This window comes from Berghia stephanieae, chromosome 7 (genome assembly GCF_034508935.2).
Source record: "Berghia stephanieae isolate SIO BIC M18660-M18661 chromosome 7, UCSD_Bste_1.3, whole genome shotgun sequence".
NCBI classification, from domain to species: domain Eukaryota; kingdom Metazoa; phylum Mollusca; class Gastropoda; order Nudibranchia; family Aeolidiidae; genus Berghia; species Berghia stephanieae.
This window is the reverse complement of record NC_088366.1, coordinates 25545147-25567335: the sequence shown is the minus strand read 5'-3', so window position 1 is coordinate 25567335 and position 22189 is coordinate 25545147. Positions and strand designations below refer to the sequence as shown.

At 34.8% G+C, this 22189-nt stretch overlaps 2 protein-coding genes across 4 annotated transcripts in view; one reads left to right on the top strand and one right to left on the bottom strand.

Moving 5' to 3' along the window:
• Positions 1-12426, bottom strand: part of LOC144976941 (exocyst complex component 2-like) — a 43862-nt gene extending 31436 nt beyond the window's left edge. Inside the window, exons 1-6 of one of the 3 annotated variants that reach the window (XM_078921569.1) lie at positions 12223-12392; positions 7513-7676; positions 5590-5738; positions 4710-4880; positions 3499-3634; positions 2568-2611 (exon numbers count right to left, since the gene is read on the bottom strand). In XM_078921569.1, the coding sequence (XP_078777695.1) occupies positions 2568-2611; positions 3499-3634; positions 4710-4880; positions 5590-5704 (466 nt within the window). In that variant the 5' untranslated portion in view covers positions 5705-5738; positions 7513-7676; positions 12223-12392. Of the gene's footprint in view, positions 1-2567; positions 2612-3498; positions 3635-4709; positions 4881-5589; positions 5739-6798; positions 6898-7512; positions 7677-12222 lie in introns of all 3 variants that reach the window. The other 2 variants (XM_078921568.1, XM_078921567.1) reach the window with 2 other exon arrangements.
• A 99-nt stretch (positions 12427-12525) lies between these two features.
• LOC144976940 (glycine cleavage system H protein-like) lies at positions 12526-21711 on the top strand. The gene is made up of 5 exons (XM_078921565.1): positions 12526-13003; positions 14307-14386; positions 15531-15594; positions 16230-16361; positions 18573-21711. The coding sequence occupies exons 1-5, from the start codon at positions 12886-12888 to the stop codon at positions 18668-18670; spliced, it is 492 nt and encodes a 163-aa protein (XP_078777691.1). The 5' UTR covers positions 12526-12885; the 3' UTR covers positions 18671-21711.
• Positions 21712-22189: the final 478 nt, after the last annotated feature.

The window sequence follows — 22189 nt, the reverse complement described above, 5'->3', positions numbered from 1 at the left end:
AGTGTATTTATCTTACTCTTGATCACCACTGTAATAATAATAATAATAATAATAATAATAATAATAATAATAATAATAATAATAATAATAATAATAATAATATTAATAATAATGATAATAGTAAAAAAATAAATAATATCCATTTTTTGACAATAAAAAATCGAGATAAACGCATTGAAAAAGATGGGGGGGGGGGGAGGATTAATGATCAGATAATCAAAATGAACTGTTATTTTAAAATAAATTGACAATCATATGTAAAGATAAGTTATAAATATTCCTTTGAACTTTGTATAGACGTCTAGATCTTAACACATTTTTATACTTTTTATTAACATACGTAAAACCTCACGATTATTGTAAGGAACAGCTGATTGTTACATTTCACAGAAACAGCATCTAATTAACCAACGTTCTGTTTTCTTTTTTTTTCACCGGTGGAACTTCACTTCCTAATTCTGGAGCAGTTTGCATGAAATGTTTTTTAAGCACATATCTCATTTGAGCCCTTTCACAGCTTATTCGGCAGAGTCCATTTGCCATTTGCATTGAGACAATGCTTGTTTTCAGTATGACCCATTCATCTGAGTAAAGAAAAAAAATCATTATTTATTATTGATATTGATGATGATGATGATAATAATAATAATAATAATGGTAATTATAAGAGTTATAATAATATTATTGATTGTTATTAATAATACGATAGTGATCGCCTAGATGCCTGCTAATAATAATAACGTAATAATTTTCCTTTAAAATATAGTTCTAAATGCCCGTTATTCAAAATGGAATCCGCCTATATACCCACTCTGAAATATTTTTAGCAAAAATAAGATAGAGAAAAAAGTTTACTGTAGCATTTGCGGCCAAAAAATTGATTTATCACCAGTCTGCGAGAGTCTTATTTGACACCTAGACAACGCCCCAAATTACGTTCAATTCATTTCAAATTTACTCCACCTCTCAGTAATTTCATCCCACGACCTCCAAACTGATTTCTCTCCATGGAGCGCCAATCAGAAGTTTACAATTACCCATTTCCAATTGGCTGCTGAAAAAGGACAATTATAATTTCAATCGTCTACCAGTCGGTCATCGGCAAAGTCAAATAAGCCCCTCCCACTCAAATCACATATCCCCTCGAATGTTCGGCCTTGTAGCGCAGTCCACCGGGCTTTTGAGGTTACACAATCATCCGCCACCTTTGATCACATCGCTTTTTGATGATGTCATAATATATCTATCTACCCTCTTTTCCCACGCCCGTTGACTGTATCATCGGGCGATGTAGAAGAATATCGAGGGAAGGTGCGAATCGTGAAGACGGAATGGCAAATCGGTGTGAAAGTTATAGGTTCAAAGTTAAATTTTCACAGAGAAATCATGAGAACTTGACTGAACAAGCAATAAAAATCGTTCTGTGCTAAAAATGTGCGTACATGAGTTTTATACACACAAACACACACACACACGCGCGCGCGCGCTCCCTCCCTCCCTCTCTCTCTCTCTCTCTCTCTGAGTGTGTGTACTACTACTACTACTACTACTACTACTACTACTACTACTACGATTACTACTATTACTGCGCTATCATCATCATCATCATCATCATCACCATAAAACAACAACAACAATAACTTTATCATCACAATTGGACTCGTGTTCTTATGTCTCAGGAGTTTGTCTGAATACGGGACTATTTTGTTAGCCAACAAAGAATTTGACAAGATGTGTTTACACATTCATTGTGCAGAAACCGGTCATTACAAATCATTGAAATAAATGCTATATTAAAAGTAGATTATTACTCTTATGTTTACTACCATGTGTTAGGGTAACAAAACTCAGATAACATCAATTTGAATTTTTTAAACAATTAAAAATATTTTTCAGGTTAATTTTAAATAGAAAAATATACATTTTTCAAGAGAGAATAAAGTATACTCACCATTTCTTGATATCAATGAAAATAATTGCGTCTTGAAGATGAAAATGTGGCCGTTATATCCATATAAAATAGAAAAATATAGAAGAAGTGTATGGTCAGCAATTGCAGTGTAAAAAGGAACGATTTTACGAAATCTGTCATATAGCCTGACTGACAATGAAATCCAAGCGGTGCATTCTACCTGCGGGGATAAATATAGGCCAGTTTTCACGTTCTGGACATCTGTTATGACGTAACCACACGGTGGTCTCCCCGTCATCGACGGTGGGTCGTTCCCATTGGGGGTGAGGCGGTAGAAAACTAAAGTGAAAGATTTCTAGTGTAATAAACGGCTGTGAATAATAATAATAATAATAATAATAATAATAATAATAATAATAATAATAATAATAATAATAATAATAATAATAATTTATTTTTAAAAAATGTGTTTACTTTTGTTAAGCTTTTTGTTGGTTTACTTCTATGTCATTGTAATTCCTTTTTATTATTTACTTGCTTAAATATTTTCAGAAAATCATTAGTCTATGGCAATACCCAATGTAAATTTCTAGAAGAGGATAATAAAGATCATCTTATCTTATCTTATCTAAGAATTCTATTTCTAAAAACATACCTTCGGGGAACAATTTCAGCAATTCATCCTCGGTGAGTTTGGCTCTAGTGAAGAAAACATTTAAAAAAAATTATTTTTCACATGATATAGCAAGAATATGTGTTTGTTTTTTAAAAGCCTGAAATAAATTTAGGGACTGCCTCATTAGTATCAGTGACATAAAATGGTACTCAGATCGACTCTTACCAATAGCTCTATAATGTTTATAACAAGGGTGCATTGTTAGTAATGTGCAAAGGTGTGTGCGTACCGCGATTGGTGTTAGGATTGAATGAGTTTAAAATAATCTTGACAGATCCCCCCCCCCCCCCCCCTTGACCTAATTGGAAAAGAACTTAAAATTAAGAGGTCTACCTTATGTCAAATCAGAAGTTGCTTGTGGTGGCCAAAGGGTTGGGTTTTTTTTATCAAAAGAAATAAGAAAATGCTATGCTGAAAGTAAATGTAATATAATATTGTATGTTCAAATCCACAGAGTTCACTTCCAGGAAACATGTACTGATAAAATTTGATTGAAAGATTGCTTGCTCCTTGAAAAGGCATAGATATCTATTAAAGCACTTGATAATGTTTTATCTGATATTTTGTTGTATATTCAGAATTCATTCAACTGACTTGTAATAAAATAAAAACGTTGGCTTTATGGTTGATTTGACAGATTAAGAAAGGTTGATTTAGTTATTGTGTTTCTCCGCTGACACAGTATCAAACACACCTGTCCATATTTCTGTACAAGATGTGTATTTGTAATTAATTACTATGTATATATGCAACTACTTTTAAGTAAAGGCTCTTTAATTTAATCATATCATCATTACTCATTACAGCAGTAGTAAACTGTAGCTAGTTTTGTCACTGCTATCTCCTATTAAACATGCTCCTGATTTTTGTCTACAAATTGGAGATTATTTCAATTCCTAACTCCACTCACCTATCTCCTTCATCCAAAATTCCCAATGGATCCTCTTCCTCTTTAGCAGATATAGGTGCTGATGGACGACCATGGTCAAGATTTGGACGGACCGTTTGGGACTCATCAATCCAAACAGCTGATTCTTGAAGTGGACCTGATTTTATATTTGTTAACATTGAAACATAATGCAACTTTATTTCATGTCATGTTGTAGTAGTAGTAGTAGTAGTAGTAGTAGTAGTAGTAGTAGTAGTAGTAGTAGTAGTAGTAGTAGTAGTAGTAGTAGTAGTAGTAGTAGTAGTAGTAGTAGTAGTAGAGTAGTAGTAGTAGTAGTAGTAGGTAGAAGAAGAAGAAGAAGAAGAAGAAGAAGAAGAAGAAGAAGAAGAAGAAGAAGAGAAGAAGAAGAAGAAGAAGAAGAAGAAAGAAGAAGAAGAAGAAGAAAAGAAGAAGAAGAAGAAGAAGAAGAAGAAGAAGAAGAAGAAGAAGAAGAAGAAGAAGAAGAAGAAGAAGAGTAGGAGGAGGAAAAAAGATGAGGATTGTTTGTTTATTTTTAAGGGTTTTACGGCGCTTGCAACACAATTAGGTTATATCAGCACCAATAAAAAGGAAGAAAATGGGATAGCAAAAAGTTCTAGAATTACAATTAAAGCACCCAAGAAAAAGTAAGACATAGGGGAACTGGGAACAAATAGGGATCAGATGTAGATTCCAAGAGCACACCACCAATGTACCTAGTTTGAGATCACCTATAAGTCTCATCCAGACACAAGCACAACATCCAACAAAGAGGAATACACTCAAATGCTTACATTATACATTCAGAATAACAAATATAATAATACATAACAGATTTACAAGGAAAAAAATATCATCTCCCAAAACAATAACTATGCATTTGACTGTTTCCCTCCCAGCTAGGACTTCGGCCAGAGCCAGAACAAAACCAAGTAATCTCATTCCAAGACAAAGACAGAAAGCATGTTGGAAAACAGATATAGGGGGATAGAAGACACAGTATGTACCCCCTGCCCTCTATGGGAGGTCAGGAACCTCACCCAGAAAGATGAGGAGCGGGAGAAGTCATAATAGTAGCAGGAGAAGGATGATGATGAGGAGGAGGACGAGGAAAGGGGGGGGGGGGGGGGAGTGGGATAAACAGAAGTTGAGGATTAGAGTAAAGAAGGGCAATGAAGAAGAGTCGATGATGACAACAGCAACTGCAAACTAACCAATTTGAAGGAAATATCCCCGAAATCCGACAGTACAACTACCCTTCCCACCAGTTCGAGTGATGGCAATGATGTCTCCCATGCCTTTTCCAGGTCCTGTTCTTGCAATGATTTTACTGGAGGATTTCCATTCAGCCGACAACAAACAGTCACAACCACAGATACGTAAACCTGAGAAAGATGAGAGAAATGAGGCAGGTTGTGGTGCAAATTAAAATTCTAAAAAGCTATATATGACATGTGACAGAAAAAAACATCCCAAAAATCTGCCTTCCCAAAGAGAGGACTGCACTTCAGAACCTCTGATTGCATGACAAACATGCTACGATAACACTAACACCACAGAGGTTTTCTGATAGTACTTACTGTACCCTGAATATTTTAAGACAGCAGGTTAGCTGTTTTGTCACCACGACAAAAAGCGTTTAATTAAGTGATGACAAACAACTTCAAGTTTAAATCTCCACAAACTGAATTATGAGAGGATAACACCACCTAGGTTATTACTATTCCTTGAATATTTTAAAACAGCAGGCTACCATCTAGCTGTCTTGTTACCACGACAAGAAGCGTTTAATTAAGTGAGTGCAAGTCGTGTTTAAATCACAAACTGAATTATGAATTTCATTGATAAAATTTTCCTTTTAAAGAATTTGCCACTTTAAAAAAAAAATTTTAATAATTGATGTTTTAAAACATTAACGTGCATCCAGTGTATAGTTAGCATTGGCCCTAGGTTCCGATTATGAAATCTATAACGCTCATTTGTTTGTCAATTTAAGAATATGTTTTTTTTAACGAAGCACAAGAATAAAATCTCAGTAGTTATCTTGCAGGACTTATGTCTGAATGTGATTACATATGAAATTTGTGTTCTTACCAATAAGGTCTCTTGGATCATTTCCTAAATTCTCTCCTCTGATTGTGATCCTGGTGCCTGGTGGTCCCTCTTTTGGTGAAACACCTGTCACGAGGGGAGGACTCTTAGGAGCCATTTTGTTTAGAAGTATTTAATTTTCTTCGTTAGCTCTGGTGATGGAGATATAAAAACAGTTAAGAAAATTAGTGTGAATCTGTCCTCATTTATTTTAAAATATACCCCAGAAGCAGGCAATTTCAAAGCAATTTAAAACAAATAATCATTATTATTTCTTATCCATTGCCTCAAAACAGTATTCAGGACAACTTGAGACATAAGGGAGTTCAAAATTAAAATGATAAGAATTTCAAACTTTGGTAACAACCAAATCTCATTTTCATACGCCAATCTTGACAAAGGATGGATAAAAGTAGACAGTTATAATTTTAGGTACAAGGGCTCTTTCAGAAATAACCGAAAAATGCCCATTGCTCAGCAACCAGTGGAGATTATTTAATTCTGTAAACGACATGATATTCCTTATTTCCTTATGGATATTCCTAGAAATTATGAAGTGCATCATTTTGCACAATGAATTTCTCGACGATTTTAAAGATGGCGCCCACCTTGAAACTTGGTCAAAGGAGGAAATCAGAGCTGTCATACGTTTTTTGAACGCCAAAAGTCTGATTCCTACCCAAATTCATAAAGAACTTCAGAGTGTATATGGTGAGCATGTTATAAGCCGTACACAAGTCTATCACAGGTGTAATTTGTTTGAAGCCGGCCATTCCGACTTGACAGACAGGGAAGGGAGAGGGCGTTCGATAACTGCGACGTCAGAAGACAATGTGAAACGAGTTGATGAGCTTATTCGTCAAGACAGGAGGTGGAAACTTCATGAAATCGCAAGCAGTCTTGAAATTTCGGAAACTTCTGCCCATAGAATTGTATTTGATGAACTTGGCTACAGAAAAGTCAGCGCAAGATGGGTTCCTAAGCAATTGACAGACAATCATAATGAACAAAGATTGGACATCTGCAGGGAACTTTTGACAAGAAGCAAGAGCTCACGCAGGGTTCACGGGCATACTGCCAACGCCAGCGGAGACTTTCTAGGGTACAATGTGACTTTTCTTGACAACATAGTCACCGGTGATGAGACTTGGTTGCACCATTGCACCCCAGAAACAAAGCAAGATTCGATGACATGGAAACATCCATCCTCACCTGTCGCGAAGAAATTCAAAGTCATGCGGTCAGCAAATTTGTTTGTTTGTTTGTTGCTTTAGGTCTCTTCCAACACAATTGAGGTTATATGAGAGACCGCTGAAACAAAAAAACAAGCAATCTCACAAAAATAGTACAAATGTAAATCAAAATCATAACCTAAAGATATCATAAGCTAAATTATAAATAACCAAGAACAAACAGGCAGAAGATTTACAGAAAAAAAAATATCCCCTGTCAAAAATACAATCACAAACCAAAGAAGCAGAATAGGCTAGTAAAGAGAAGAAGAAACGACATCACTATCGGATCGTACACCCATGCGAACATCATAGGTATATGATTCAAGGGTGATGCTCCCATCCAACCACCCGCCGGTCAGCAAAGAAAATAATGGGAACTGTTTTCTGGGACAGTCGTGGTGCAAAGAAAATAATGGGAACTGTTTTCTGGGACAGTCGTGGTGTTATTCTGTTCGAACCCTTACAACCTGGAGAAACAATCAATGCTGCAAGGTACTGCCAAACTCTTGACAAGCTTAGGGAGGCCATTCGCAGAAAGCGCCCAGGGCAGTTGACCAACGGGGTCATTTTGCAACACGACAACGCTACACCCCACACAGCACGAGTGACGCAAGGTTGGCTAGAGAAATATGGATGGGAGATTTTGCCACACCCACCACACAGTCCAGACCTCGCACCATCTGATTATCACCTCTTTGGGCCACTGAAACGTGAGCTGGCAGGAAAGCGCTTTGATGTCGATGAAGAGCTTGTTGACCATGTGCGGAAATGGCTACAAAACCTTGATGGAAATTTCTTCCAAGAGGGTATCGATTCAATGGTGCGGCGTTGGCAGAAGTGTGTCGACAGACTTGGCTGTTACGTAGAGAAATGAAGGACGAGTCAAGGTATGAACACGTGCAAGAATTTTGTTGATAGCATAAAAAACGCTGATTTTACAGGCATTTTTCGGTTAATTATGAAAGAGCCCTCGTACTTTAAAAGCAGACAACAGATTTAAGAATATGGTCATGTGACATTAACAAAGTCGTTTAATAGTGTCAAGAAAGTTTAATTTCAGGACTGTCCCCTTTACTGGTAAACAGAGTGATGGACTATGTCATGCCAATGAGTCAGAAAAAGATGATTTTTTAAATTTTCTATAAAAGATGTGAAAAATCAAATAGCTAGGAAAGATTGAATCAGGATCATTAAGCAATGAGCAATATGGTGCCAATGGTCCAAAAACCATCGGAACCAATGAACAAAATGCAACCTCATCTCCACCTTGTTCCCTGATATATTATGTCCCAAGGCATGGGAGACACATTGTTCATCCAGCTCGTTTTCAAGAGCATTAGTTTAGATTATTGACTGTATGGTTCAAAATAGAGAATCTGCTTAGCAGATTATAGGGACCAGTCTAGAAGACGTGTGCTAGCATAGGACAAGAAGAAATATTTAATTTAGATTACATGAATATTGCTAAGCTGAAATATCGAATGACTGTATATAAAAAACGTTGGCTTAACTAAATTATGATCATGAAGAAGAAATGGTTTCAAGACTAGTATTTTGATTAAAAATTGTGTAGGTAGGGGCTGTATTCTTCTATTGGATAATAACTGTACAAGACTTCAAGATCCAGAAATGAACAAGGATAGCATGACCTGTAAGAGTAGCATGACCTGAACAAACATGTTTAATTGACAGTTTATCTGATTAACGTTGATTTTTGATATTGAAGTTTATTCTGTTTATCAATTGTTGAAGTTCGACTGAAAGAAAGAGAGAGATGCATTGGTATGGATTCTTACTTTTATTGATAGAGTATTGTTGTAACGGGCATGAAACGAAGACTTCAATATATAAGTCCCATGCATTTAAATCAATGTCATCTGTATTAAACAATACATGTCTGAAGTGAGGCCTTCCGAAAGTTCCTTGTGCTAGCATTTCTTTCAATTTGTATTTTCCCCGTGGATTCAAATTGTGAATTTTTAAAACTCTAGAACAAACCTTGATAGATTATTGAAAGTTTAAACTTTCCTAATAAGATCTTATGTTTTGGTTTTCCGAAACCACTTTCTTTTGTGAAGTATTGAAATCAGTCCTAGGTTTTTAAAATTTCTATCAGGATTAGCTTGAGATCAGAGGATTTTTTTTCTATTAGGGTTAGTCATAAAGGTGCTAGGTTGTTTGTTTTTCCTATTAAGAGTTAGTTAAAGGTACTAGGTTTTATTTTTTTCTTAGGGTTAGTTGAGAGAATATTTGGGTTGTTCCCCTTAGTAATCTAGATTAAATATTTCTTGTCCTATGCTAGCACATGTCTTCTAGATGGTCTCTATAATATGCTAAGCAGATTGATTCGCAATCATAATAATTTTGGAAGGCCTCCCTGTCTGACGGCTTATTTTTTATGAAGGAGATGTTGCCTAGAATGTGTTTCTATTTCTATATGCAAGCTTATTGTGTTGTCATGAATTTGTTATTTTTGCCAGTTTCTAAGTATTATGTAAAGTAAAGCGCCGCAGAGCATGGTGACTGTGGATGTTTAGGCTTTATATAAAGTCCTTATTTAGCTATATATATTTATATTATTAAGTGAAAATAAATACACATCTAAGATTAAAAAGCAACAATTTGACAAATCAGATGATGCATATTTAAATTTAAACTCTTTGAAGGTAGGATATAATTTTTATATGGCCTAAATAGACCGACGGTAGTAGATAGTAGTCATTGGCTTTTTAAAGTGCCTAATGTGACACTTCGCTCTACAGTCTACATCATCGATTCTAGACCTAGATTCTAGATTAGATTTAGACCGAATGTTTTATTGATAGAAAACAAATTTTATGCATCTTCATTCCTAAACTGCTTTTGACGGTAAGCGGTAAGTTTTTTTTTCATTTTTTCTGTCCAACCGAATGATTGTAAAAGTTAAAGAAGCTAAGTATTGGTACCACCGGCTCGCCTCTCTAGTAAATTTAGGAAAGTCAAAATATTATAAAATAAACCATTAGAGAGGTGAGCCGGTGTTACCAATACATAGCTTCTATACCAGGACAAATCATTCGTTTGGACAGAAAAATAAATAAAAAACTTACCGCTTACCGTCAAAAGCAGTTTAGATTTGAAGATGCATTTGTTTTCTATCAAAAAACATTCGGTACTGGACAATCCTTGATGAATTTCAAAAGTTGTGTTGAAATTATATCCTAATTTTTTTCATGATTCATTCCTCGCGAAATCGTGTGGGTATCGTGTCTGTTATCAAGGTGCCGCCCCAGGTTTTTAAAAAAGTTTAATGGGAAAAAGATACGGAAAAAAGTGTCCATAGATAGGTATGCAATTTGGTGCATTAGTGCAGTAAAAATTGGTGCGCAAAATTAGTTCGTAGCGGATGCGAGACTGTGTGTGTGTGTGTGCGTGTGTGTGTGTGTCTCTTTCTTTTTCTTTTTTTGGAGTGCCTACGTACACAGTAACGGGGCATCTAGCCTCAGGATCTATGTACACGTAAACTGGTTTACTGTTGCAACACAAGCAATAGATGGTCCTCGCTGTCGTGACCGCGCGTGCTCGTGTGTGTGTGTGTGTGTGTGTGTGTTATTTTTTTAAAAATCTAAACAATTTTAACCATTAATGGCGAGATTCCATCTTACACTCCCCAAACTCCAGATCTTAGTCTTAATGTTATCATTAAAAGACAAGCTTTGCGATTTATAGTTTAATTGAAGCCCGAGTCGAAATATACTCTTACTACTGCTCTCTTGGTGGAAACGATTTATTCTGCATAAGCAATCTGGAGAAAAAAAATCAGTGTCACTGTAAAAGGTTCAAATTTCACGAAGAACGCACCGTGAACACCGCTGTAACAATCCTTTGATCTACGTCATCAGGCAACCCATTGTTTCTTTCATAATTTCCCATTCCCCCTTACTATCCCCACCCCCCCCCCCCATTCCCCCGCCCATCTCTCTCTCTCTCTTGTCATAGTGTTATCCCTTCCCCTTCCCATCTCATTGTAAAATGAAAACGTTCTGCTGTTTGCAGATACATGTATGATTGTTTTGTTTTTTCTCTCTCATTTGAAAAAAACAAAAACCTGAAAAAAAACAAAACAACTTAACCTTTTAAAGGCGAATATCAATCTTACTTGGACCAAAAATAAAATATTACCGTTTTCATCAAAAGTCAAAAAACAAAATACAACTTAAAAACATGAGCTTTTATATAGGGCAATATCCACCCAACGTGCTCAAAGCGCTTTTTATCAATATTCTTACTGCTCTTATGGTGGAAACGTTTTGTTTTGTTTTTTCTGCGTTAAAAAATAATATAAATGAAGACTATTATTTGAAAACAAAAAAAATCAGTGTCACTGGCAAAGGGTTAATTGCAGTACTCCTGCATCCTGTGAGACTCTTACGGCACTCGCTCATCATAAAAAAGGAAATAGCAATCAACAATACTAAGGTGAAAAAAAAAGGTGGGGGGGGGGGGGGGGGGGGGGGGAGAGCAAATCCAGTAGCAATGCAACCCTTTAGCGGCGAAATTCGATCTTTGACCTAACACCAAATCTTCTATCATCAAAAGACAAGTAACGGCAAAACGATTATAGACAATTGAAGTCCGAGTTGCGATAGTCTGACTGCTCTCTTGGTGGAAACGCTGTATTCCCCGTTTACAATAATAAAGATAAAAGCAAACTATTATCTAAAAGCCAAAAATTAGCTTGGCTGTTAAGAACACCTGCAACTGCAACTGCCAGCATCCTTGGTCACCAATCGACACGTCTCCCTCTCGTCGGCATGCACCCCCCCCCCCTCCACTCCACTCTTTCAAGGTGGTGGTGGCGGCGGATAAAAAAGGCCTTTTTTCTTTCATTCAATCAACTTGACTGCTGGTGGACCCTAGGCCTCTCTACAAGTACAAGAAATAATACTCACTTTTTCTCTGCTCCAACAAAAATATCTAACCCCTACCGGTCTAATTATTTGTAGCAGACGACAAATTTCTCAAAACGGTCACGTGACACTGTAAAAACAACACAGGAAGTCCATGAAAGCTTATTTACGGCATTTCCTTTGAACAGTGTAAACAACAAAATTTCGTTTTCATTCGACTCAAGGGGTCAGATTGGCCGGTATTTTTTAACGAACTAAAGTTCTGAAAAATCAAAATGTTTTTTAGAAACTTGAAAGATGCTAGTTTTTTTAAACAGAGGTAGTTTTTTTTTTAAATCTTCATATTTTATGTGAATGCATGCTCAAGGCGAGTTGGACGTGCAGCGGAGGGTGGTAGGCCAAAGGCCCACCTCTCTAGTTTAGTGAAGTGAAACTGTCAAAGGAAGTGTGTAGGTTTCATTTCAATTTCTAGACAAACCAGTTGATTCGTTTGGTATTCAAATGTAACTTACACCGAGGTATGTCTAAAAATCCTCGGAAGCCAAATCCTCAATATGACCACTAGAAAACAAAAAATACGACTCTCCAGAGTTTTTCACTCCATTAATATTAGAAGGGGCGTTGGGTTTGTCTGCTGGAGTTTTTAGGTTTTGTTGTGGCGGAAGTAGTGAACTTTAAAGTCGGCAATTTGAGATGAGGAACTCTTCTATTCCTTCAAATGACCTTAAGTTTCTACCTTTAACCTTTCACCTACACTTTTCTAATCAGTAATCACGTGACAATGAGGTTGAACGAGGACAACGCCGAGTGTTGGTGAAATTGCCAGTTTGGTCTTTGCTTCACTCAAAATAAATTCTCGACTATTGTGAATTGAAAATCCGTGACGACCTTTCAGATGCTAATACAACTAAAACCAAACAAATTATATTTTATTTTACAAAGAGAGAAAAACCTTTACCTCTATTAATATTAATGCGTCTAGATTAAATAACAGCTGCTGGCAGTTTAAAGTCAGCGCCTTAAAACCAGTTTGGTTTATTTGACATTTTAAGGAAAGGAAAAGCTGCCAATTGCACAATCTGGCACCGAGTCTGGTTTCGCTTTTACCAGGCTACGTCTTGGCTAGGGTACCTACTATTCCTTTCCACTTTCCCCAACTTGTCAAGTAAGCAATCATGGCAGCTTTCTTTGCACGAAGAGCGTTCACAGCCCTAAAAATCACCGCTGTAAGAGTCCCTTCAACAGCTCAAATACAAAAAAGACAAATAAGTTTTTCCAGATTATTATTAACGAGTAAGTAGACTTCTGGAATTATACTTGCGATATGCCTATCTATCTTGATTCTAGATTACACAACTAAACGGAAAGTTAAGACGTCTTTACTAAAGTAAATCACTAAATCTGCCTTGTGCTTGTTGTCAAGTGTCCACTTCTCATAATAACATGAGTTTTCCATTCTCAAGTCCGAAAAGCTCCCACTCATACACATTCAAAGCCAAAGAAGAAAACGATCAGCAGATTATCTTTCTTTTTTTTTTTTTTTTTTTTTTTTGATTTCTTGCTTTCATTTTTTTAAAAAACGTTTTATAATGTTGTCCTCATAAATTGATATACAGACAGATGGGATTGGTTTTGTTTTTTGTTTTTTTTTAAGGGGGGAGGGGGTATGGTTTTGGATGGAGATTTATATCTCTTGTGGAACGAAAGTTGTGCAGCCATCTTGTGCTCCAGTTGTATTGCAAGAAGGCAGATTTAATAATAGAATATAATAGGGTGCAAACGAGACCAAATTAAATTCATAAATTGCCAAAATATTTAAAATCGTAATTATTCCTTACACTCTATGGGATGTAAATGAGCATATACCTTTTATGGATGACCTGATAAACTTTTTTGACAGCCTCTAGAAAGTAGAAGAATAAGTTTAAAGTTACTTACTACTTATAGTTACTTATAGTAGGTTTCCGATACAGGTCCTTTTAAGGCTCCTCTTCACCGGACTCGATCATTTTTGGCTTCATTTCTATCTCAATTCCAGTTACTTTAATTTTGGCTTTGAAGTTATATAACATTTCTTGATCAAGACGGATTTTAAACTGATCCATCCATGGAATTCGCAGTTACAGATGTTGGTAAACTGTTCCATATGTTGGCGACTCTTAGGACAAATGAATTTTTTCTCAGTGATGTTTTAGAATGCTGGTGGTAAAATTTCAGTGGGTGATTAAAGGCAAAAGGCCATTTATTTTTCTGCCAAAGCCAAATGACTGGTAAAGAGACGTTTACTTGTCGAGTTATGGGGTAGGAGTTGCCAAACCGCTCCCCAGTTACTTTTATGAGGTTTGTGCAAACACCAGAATCAGGGTTAACAAAGTTTTCCGAGTGAGCCAAATGGTTTTTCCTTTGGCACCTTCTCTCTTTGGACAGTGAAAAATGTGCAGGAATATTATCATAAATAAATGTTATTTTAATTTTGCTTGACTTTGATAACCAAATAACTTATCACAGATAAATTCCTACTTTCAGTTTGTGATTAAATTTTTGGAAGATCTGTCATTGCTAATTTCTACATTTACTCATTCAATTTTTACTTCAGATCGTCTCTATACAGAAAAACATGAATGGTTTGTGACAGAGGGAAACATTGCAACAGTTGGAATCTCTGACCATGCTCAGGTATGCCTTGTGGAGAAAAAATACCCTGAAATAAAATATTTTTATCCTCTAGATCAGATAATGTAAATTACAAAGCTCTATTTAGCAATATTGACAATAGAGGAGGGCAGGTGACCATCTCTGCATGAAATTAGATTTCAGTGTTAAACTTAAAATTGTAACACTTATCAATAATAATTATTACTCTCTATAGAAAGAAGAATATCTTTTTTCATTAAAAGACAAGAACAAATAAGTGTTGAGCGGATATATCGACATGACATCAAAGTCCCGTTTTTTTAATTTTATATATTTAGTAAATGAAGATGGCTTATATTGACATAAATATTACCACAAGACGGTTATATCGACATTGTGAACCATCAGCACAGGCAATAATTTGTCTAAAAAAAAAAGAATACACTATATAAATAGTTGAGTGAAACACAACAGCCAATGATAACCCAGAGATATCCCGCTGTGATGTAAAATAACAACCAAAGAAAATGCGAGAGTATTGTCCAATGACATCCTGTGAATCGTCATTGATCAGAACCACGATGTCAGTGGTCAAGTCTAGTTACGGCCCATGCCAGCATTTCTCGGTACCAATACCAATAATGGGAATTCCCGATATTGATATAACCTGGCTTTTGACTAATAGGCTAACTGAAAACTCATCCCCTCCCTTCTCATTTATTTCCATTTCATTGTTTTGGAATGACTGAGATATCGACATGATGCTTTTATATCAACATTTTGCCATAGTCCTAATGATGTCGACATAACAGTCCTCGACTGTATAGTTTTCTGTCTCGTTAAAAAGAGAATGATTTTATAGATTGGAATAAAACATGTCTCCGGGTTTTGAATTTGATGTGTTTATATGAAAAAATATGAAATGATGTCTAACAGAAGAGAGGTGATGTGCATTTTAATTTATGTTGACTTAAATAATATATATGCAAGTAATGTTCTTTTTTAACACAGTCATTATCCAAAAATTCATTTATATGTGCCCTCTTTAAAAATGTATTCTAATGGTCTTTGGCTGATTGCTTTTTCCCCAATGTTTTATGATAACATTGCATCTATGTTAATTTGACATGTATTTATAAATTTCAAGCAATCGGCAAGTCATCATTTTATGTTTTGATTTTCACAGGATCAATTAGGAGAGATTGTCTATGTTGAAACACCTGAAATTGGAACCCATTTACAAGCTGATGGTAAGATAAGTGCCTCACTCAGTGGAAAATTCTTTCTCTTATTCTTCTACTTCTTCTTCTTCTTCTTCTTCTTCTTCTTCTTCTTCTTCTTCTTCTTCTTCTTCTTCTTCTTCTTCTTCTTCTTCTTCTCCGTCTTCTTCTTCATCATCATTATTATTTTTATTAATATTATTATTATTATTATTATTATTATTATTATTATTATTATTATTATTATTATTATTATTATTATTATTTTTATTAATCAAAACCTACATCACAAATACCGATTCGATCCTCCTATATATTCCTTGGAAATTATTGAGCTGCTTCATTATCAATTGAAATTGGGTTTTGTTTTGCTTTATTCGTGTTGAACTTCTTTTTTAAAAAGTTAACTTGTTCTATTTTATATTTGCAAAAGTATATACCTCATTGATCACAAAAATAATGTAAAGTCTAAAATGTTTTTTTTTAGCTATTATTATTATTATTATTATTATTATTATTATTATTATTATTATTATTATTATTATTATTATTATCATTATTATTATTATTATTATCATCATCATCATTGTTTAATCATGATCAATTTGAGTTGAAAAACAACCATAATAGAATTTAAAGATCAATCATCGTCTTCATTCCCACAGATGTTGCTGGATGTCTGGAAAGCGTGAAAGCTGCTAGTGACATTTTCAGTCCTGTCGGGGGAGTTGTCACTGAAGTCAATGAAGCACTCAAGGATAACCCTAGTCTGGTCAACCAGTTTCCATTGAAAGAAGGTTTGTTTATTTATTTTTCCTTTCTCTTTTCTACCTAGATCAATGTAGGGAAAAGCTAAGCTTTTGTTCCAGTTCTAAAATTTAATTGTTTTGACTGTGGGGTGAGGTTACATACATAATTTACTCAGATTCCTAAACACATTTATCAAATATTTGTTCAAAAAATTTACCGACCCTGATCTCATGAATGGGATTCAAAAGTCCTAGGTTATTTTCTTAATTTTTTTTTTTTTGTAATATTTTTTTTGCTATCATCAAACATTTTATAATGGGACACAAATCAGGTGGAGTGTCGTGACCTTTAGGGTTTTTCTATCTATTAATTGTTTAAATTAGAAAGTTCTGGCAACCTAAATGATGGGTCAAACTAGGCTGCTAAAACAAAATGCTGAGTAAGTGCGTATTTGTAATATGAGGGAAGTCATATCACTTAGAGTCTGAGGAAAATATAAATCACTAGGGTATTATTATTATTTATGCTAAATGGTGTGTTTTTTGATGACTCTTTCGTCAAAATCACCATGTCTGTCATCTGCATTTTTTGCGGCCGCAAATATCAGGGCAATCCGCTAATTTTGGCAAATTTCCCAAAATTGGCAAATCGTGGAAAATTTTGGGAAAATTGGCAAATCGCGTGGCAAATTTTTTGGGAAAAAAAGAAAACGAAAACAAAATAACGAGAAAAAAAAGTACGAAACTCGAGAAATGTTGCAGCTTTGCCTGGGCCCAAACCAAGGGAAGCTACTCTCTACGGATAATGATCCTTTAAAATCTTTGTAACAACTCTATTCACAGTCATTTCATTTCTCAAGTCAAATAGATCGAGTCACTTACACTTCCAACTTCAGTCATGGATCGTTTCGTCAAAAAATCTTCAAATAAGGACCCAAAGTGCGGCAAATTTTGGTCTTTTTGGCAAATTTTTTTTGGTTTTTTGGGCAAATTTTAGCAAATTTTAGGTCCCAATTTGGCAAAAAATGCAGTTGACAGCCGTGTGTGCTTAAATAGATTCAGGTGGATGGAAGAGTGTAATAGCACTTATCCTCTACAATGTATCTGGTGACTTGCTTGATGCTTTTGTTAAATTTTAGTTTCTGCTGCAGATTTTTTTTTTAAATTCCTGTTTACTGTTATTGTTGTTATTTTATATTTATGTTGTTGTTGTTGTTATTATTATTATCATTATTATTATTATTATTATTATTGCGGGTGGTTGGATGGGAGCATCACCCTTGAATCATATACCTATGATGTTCGCATGGGTGTACGATCCGATAGTGATGTCGTTTCTTCTTCTCTTTACTAGCCTATCATGCTTCTTTGGTTTGTGATTGTATTTTTGACAGGGGATATTTTTTTTTTCTGTAAATCTTCTGCCTGTTTGTTCTTGGTTATTTATAATTTAGCTTATGATATCTTTAGGTTATGATTTTGATTTACATTTGTACTATTTTTGTTAGATTGCTTGTTTTTTTGTTTCAGCGGTCTCTCATATAACCTCAATTGTGTTGGAAGAGACCTAAAGCAACAAACAAACAAACAAACAAAAATATTATTATTATTATTACAGTCCACTCGGGATAATCGCAACACCTTAGGATCAGAGAAAATGTTGCGATTAACAGAACTTGTTGGTCACAATGCATAGTTGTCAGTCTGAAAACAAAGGATATCGCTCAGTCTCTCTTTACAACTGTCATTGTCTACCTGTTGTCGAGACTATTCCCAGCCCCCTCCCCTCCTATTTAATGGCCACAGATTACACCACAAACCCATACTACAAAGCCCCGCCCTCTTTTTATTATAAGAGAGTGATGACATACTACTGTAGCATTTAAATCCCGCTCACTCTCGATTCTTCAACCTGTCACGATTTCATCCATGATGAAATTTAATCATGATATTTTTCTTGATGGATTTCTTGAATTTATCACTTTTTAAGGGCTAAAATTTGTTGCGATTTACCGAAGTTTGTTGCAATTAACCAGTGACTTTTATAAAGAATTAATTCCGTTTCTTGGGAAATGTTGCGATTAACCGACAGTTGCGATTATCCAGAGTGGACTGTATTATTATTATTATTTATTATTATTATATTATTATTATTATTATTATTATTATTATTATTATTATTTTTTATTATTATTATTATTATTATATTTTATTTTTATTGATGAATAAAAAGATAAATTATTCTTGCAATCACTCCAGGTTGGCTGTATAAAATGGAAGTTGAGGAATCTCCTGATCAGTCAGGATTGATGGACGAGAATGCTTATCAAAAATTCCTTCAGCAGTCAGAACATTAGAGTCTGTTTGAATACATGCATATGTGCAATGATGTGTGAACTGGGACCTAGTATTTCAAGAGAATTTATATGTTTTATATTTCAAATTTTTTTTTTTTCTATTTCCAAATCTGTAATACTTTGCAGGTTGCCAAGCAGATTGGTTATCAGGGCTTTTTTATTATTGTTTTTGCTGTAAATTGTGTATTAAGTGATTAACGAGTTGTCACACAAAGCAATCGTTTTAAGTACATCTTGTTCATCTATTCAGAGAGAGATATGTGAATGATAAAAGTTATATTCTCCTACAGCTGTCATGTTGATTAAATTATAATCATTATGTTATAACTGTTTTAATGAAATCCAATATATCTCTATATTTGTTGTTGTTGTTATATTATGCAAACACAATCTAAGTCGTTCAAAACAAAGATGTGACTATCCGTCAATGTATTACGCTACTGTTATGCAAATAATGTATCACCTTTTTGAGTTGGCCTAATGGTTGAAATCTAAAAGTAAGAAATATAATCGTGAGAAATTTGAAATTCACATTGCTCTGAAATCAGCTTTAAAAAAAGAACATTGGTCTTTATTTCAGAAAATTAGGTTGAAAACCGTTTTACGAATAAATTTGATTAAAAAACTTACTTTTGTTTATTTTAGCTTTTTTTAGCAACTTTTTTATTTATCTGCCGATTTTCTTGATATATATATTGTTTATATCTCACTGAGACGAGTTCGGTGATATAATTTGTTTCAAATGTAACTAGAGCATAACTTGGCATTTACCTATCAGCCATGCCTGGCTAATATATTCATGAAGGTAGTGATTGGGACACGACTATATATGACCGTCTTCTAAAGCTATAAAGCATGAGTTGACAGCTGTTAACATGTGAGCTGTCAGTTCGACCAATCGTTGAATGGTCAAGATTCTCAATAGCCAATTGTTCTTTGATAAAAAAACTCATTGGGTTGGGATCCTGACCTCCCATAGTGGGCAGGGAGGTACATGCTGTGTCTTCTATCCCCCTCCATACCCGTTTTCCAATTGTTTCCTGTCATTGTCTTGGAATGAGATTACTTAGTTTTGTCCTGACCCTTGCCGGAGTTTCTTGGCTGGGAGGGAAACAGTCGAATGTATAGTTATAGTCTTGGGAGATGATATTTTTTTCCTTGTAAATCATCTCTCTGTTATGCATTGTATTATGTTTAGTTTACATATTATATTATATGATTTGTAAACATTTTAGTGTATTCCTCTTAGTTGGGACCTGTGTTTGTGTCTGGATGAGACTTTGAGGTGATCTCAAACTAAGTACTTTGACGGTGTGCTCTTGGAATCTACATCTGATCCCTATTTGAATCAATTCCCCTTTGTCTCACCTTTTCTTTTGTGCTTTAATTGTAATTCTAGAACTTTTACTATCCCATTTTCTTCCTTTTTACTGGTGCTGATATGACCGTAATGTGTTTCAAGCGCCTTAAAACCTTTAAAAACAAAAACAAACATCAAAAGCTTGAAATATAGTAGTATTGAATGGACCTATGAAATCGTTTCTGGGCTGAGTTTAGTCATGAGTGACCTAGAAAAGGAAAATGCGACTGCAGACATCAAAGGGTAGGCTTAAATCATCAAAGGATGTCTACACAAATGCACTATAAAAAAGCTCAAGTTTTTAAAACTCTCTCTATTTTTGTTTGGAACATATCTTGTTAATATTTGAGTGTAATCCTCTTAGTGGGATCCTGTGCTGTTGACTTTATGACTTCTAGGTGATCTTAAACTGTTCCCCATTTGAACCAATTCCCCCTTGTTGTACTTTATTTCTTGAGTGCTTTAATTATAATTCTAATTCTAGATTTTTTTAACGATCCCATTTTTCTCCTTTTTTCTGGCACTGATATGACATAAATGTGCTGAAAGTGCTGTAAAACCCTTAAAAACAACAAAACAGATTGACAGGAGGGGTCATATGTGTTGTCGACAAAATTGTCTCAATTGCAATGTCTTCCATGTATGAAAGATGTGATGTGTAATTTTCAGGGATGGACCATTTGTCATGCTTTTTAAGAGAAATAATGTTTGATTCATTGTAATGAATAAGTGTTGATTGTTGGTTTTTTATATTTATCTAGGTGGGGTTTTTTTTTTTACTTCCCGTGGTCGGCAAGAGGTCACCTGCTGTGTCTTCTATCTCCTTAGGTCTGTTTTCTGAGGTGCTGTCTGTCTTGGAATGAGATTATTTGGTATTGTCACTACCCTGAACGGAGTTCTTTGCTAGGAGGGAAACAGTCAAATGTGTAGTTATACTTTTTGGGAGATGATACTTTTTTCCATGTAAATCATTTCTCTGTTGTGTACTGTAATGTTTGTTTTGAATATATAATGTAAGTATTTGAATGTATTCCTCTTTGTGGGATCATGTGCTTATGTTTGAGTGAGACTTTTAGATGCTCTCAAACAAGAACACTGATAGTGTGCTCTTAGAATCTATATCCGTTTCCTATTTAAACAATTCCTCTTAGTCTTACGACGTTTTTTTGGTGTACTTTCAGTTGTAAATCCTAAATTCTTTGTCTATCCCAATTTATTCCACCCCTTCCATTGGATAATAATAATAATAAATTGCATTATCCTATCATTTCTTAGCAAATATGTAACAGTTGAATAATGCCTTGGCGGGTGGTTGGATGGGAGCATCACCCTTGAATCATATACCTATGATGTTCGCATGGGTGTACGATCCGATAGTGATGTCGTTTCTTCTTCTCTTTACTAGCCTATCCTGCTTTTTTGGTTTGTGATTGTATTTTTGACAGGGGATATTTTTTTTTCTGTAAATCTTCTGTCTGTTTGTTCTTGGTTATTTATAATTTAGCTTATGATATCTTTAGGTTATGATTTTGATTTACATTTGTACTATTTTTGTTAGATTGCTTGTTTTATTGTTTCAGTGGTCTCTCATATAACCTCAATTGTGTTGGAAGAGACCTAAAGCAACAAACAAACAAATAATGCCTTGAATGCGTTGAATAAAAAATGTATTCAACGCTTACAGAATATTTGTGTGCATTTTTTTGGTTTAAAATATGGTGTTAAATATAATCTTTTGGTGCGCATGAAAATAAATCCATCTTTTTTTCAAATTTTCATTCAAGCAGATGTAGAAAAGTACAAAAGTTACTACATGCATCCACAACCATTAAAATTCAGAACAGATTACTCATTCTATTCTAAGTGGGAGTTAAAAGAATAAAAACAATCTCACTCTCACATGGCTTGAACACATTTACAATTAATAAATAAGCTACCTTCAATTTCATTGTGCCTTCATTGATTTACACCGCTTGTACACATTATGAAAACAAAGGAATCCAAAATTGAAAGAAAAGTGAACACAACAACAACAAAATGGCCGGCATGTCTATACCAAACTAATTACTTGAAAAATTGGAATGGTCCACTAAGTAAATGCCAAAATTTTAGAAGCATCACATTTTCTAGTAAATCCCCGTAGAATTGGATAACAACCT

What these genes read in the sequence shown, in the direction of transcription:
- LOC144976940 (XM_078921565.1), top strand. Translation starts at nt 12,886, where the DNA reads ATGGCAGCTTTCTTTGCACGAAGAGCGTTCACAGCCCTAAAAATCACC. An exon ending in GAATCTCTGACCATGCTCAG is followed by an intron (nt 14,387 to 15,530) that starts GTATGCCTTGTG and finishes TGATTTTCACAG; the next exon opens with GATCAATTAGGAGAGATTGT. An exon ending in AACCCATTTACAAGCTGATG is followed by an intron (nt 15,595 to 16,229) that starts GTAAGATAAGTG and finishes TCATTCCCACAG; the next exon opens with ATGTTGCTGGATGTCTGGAA.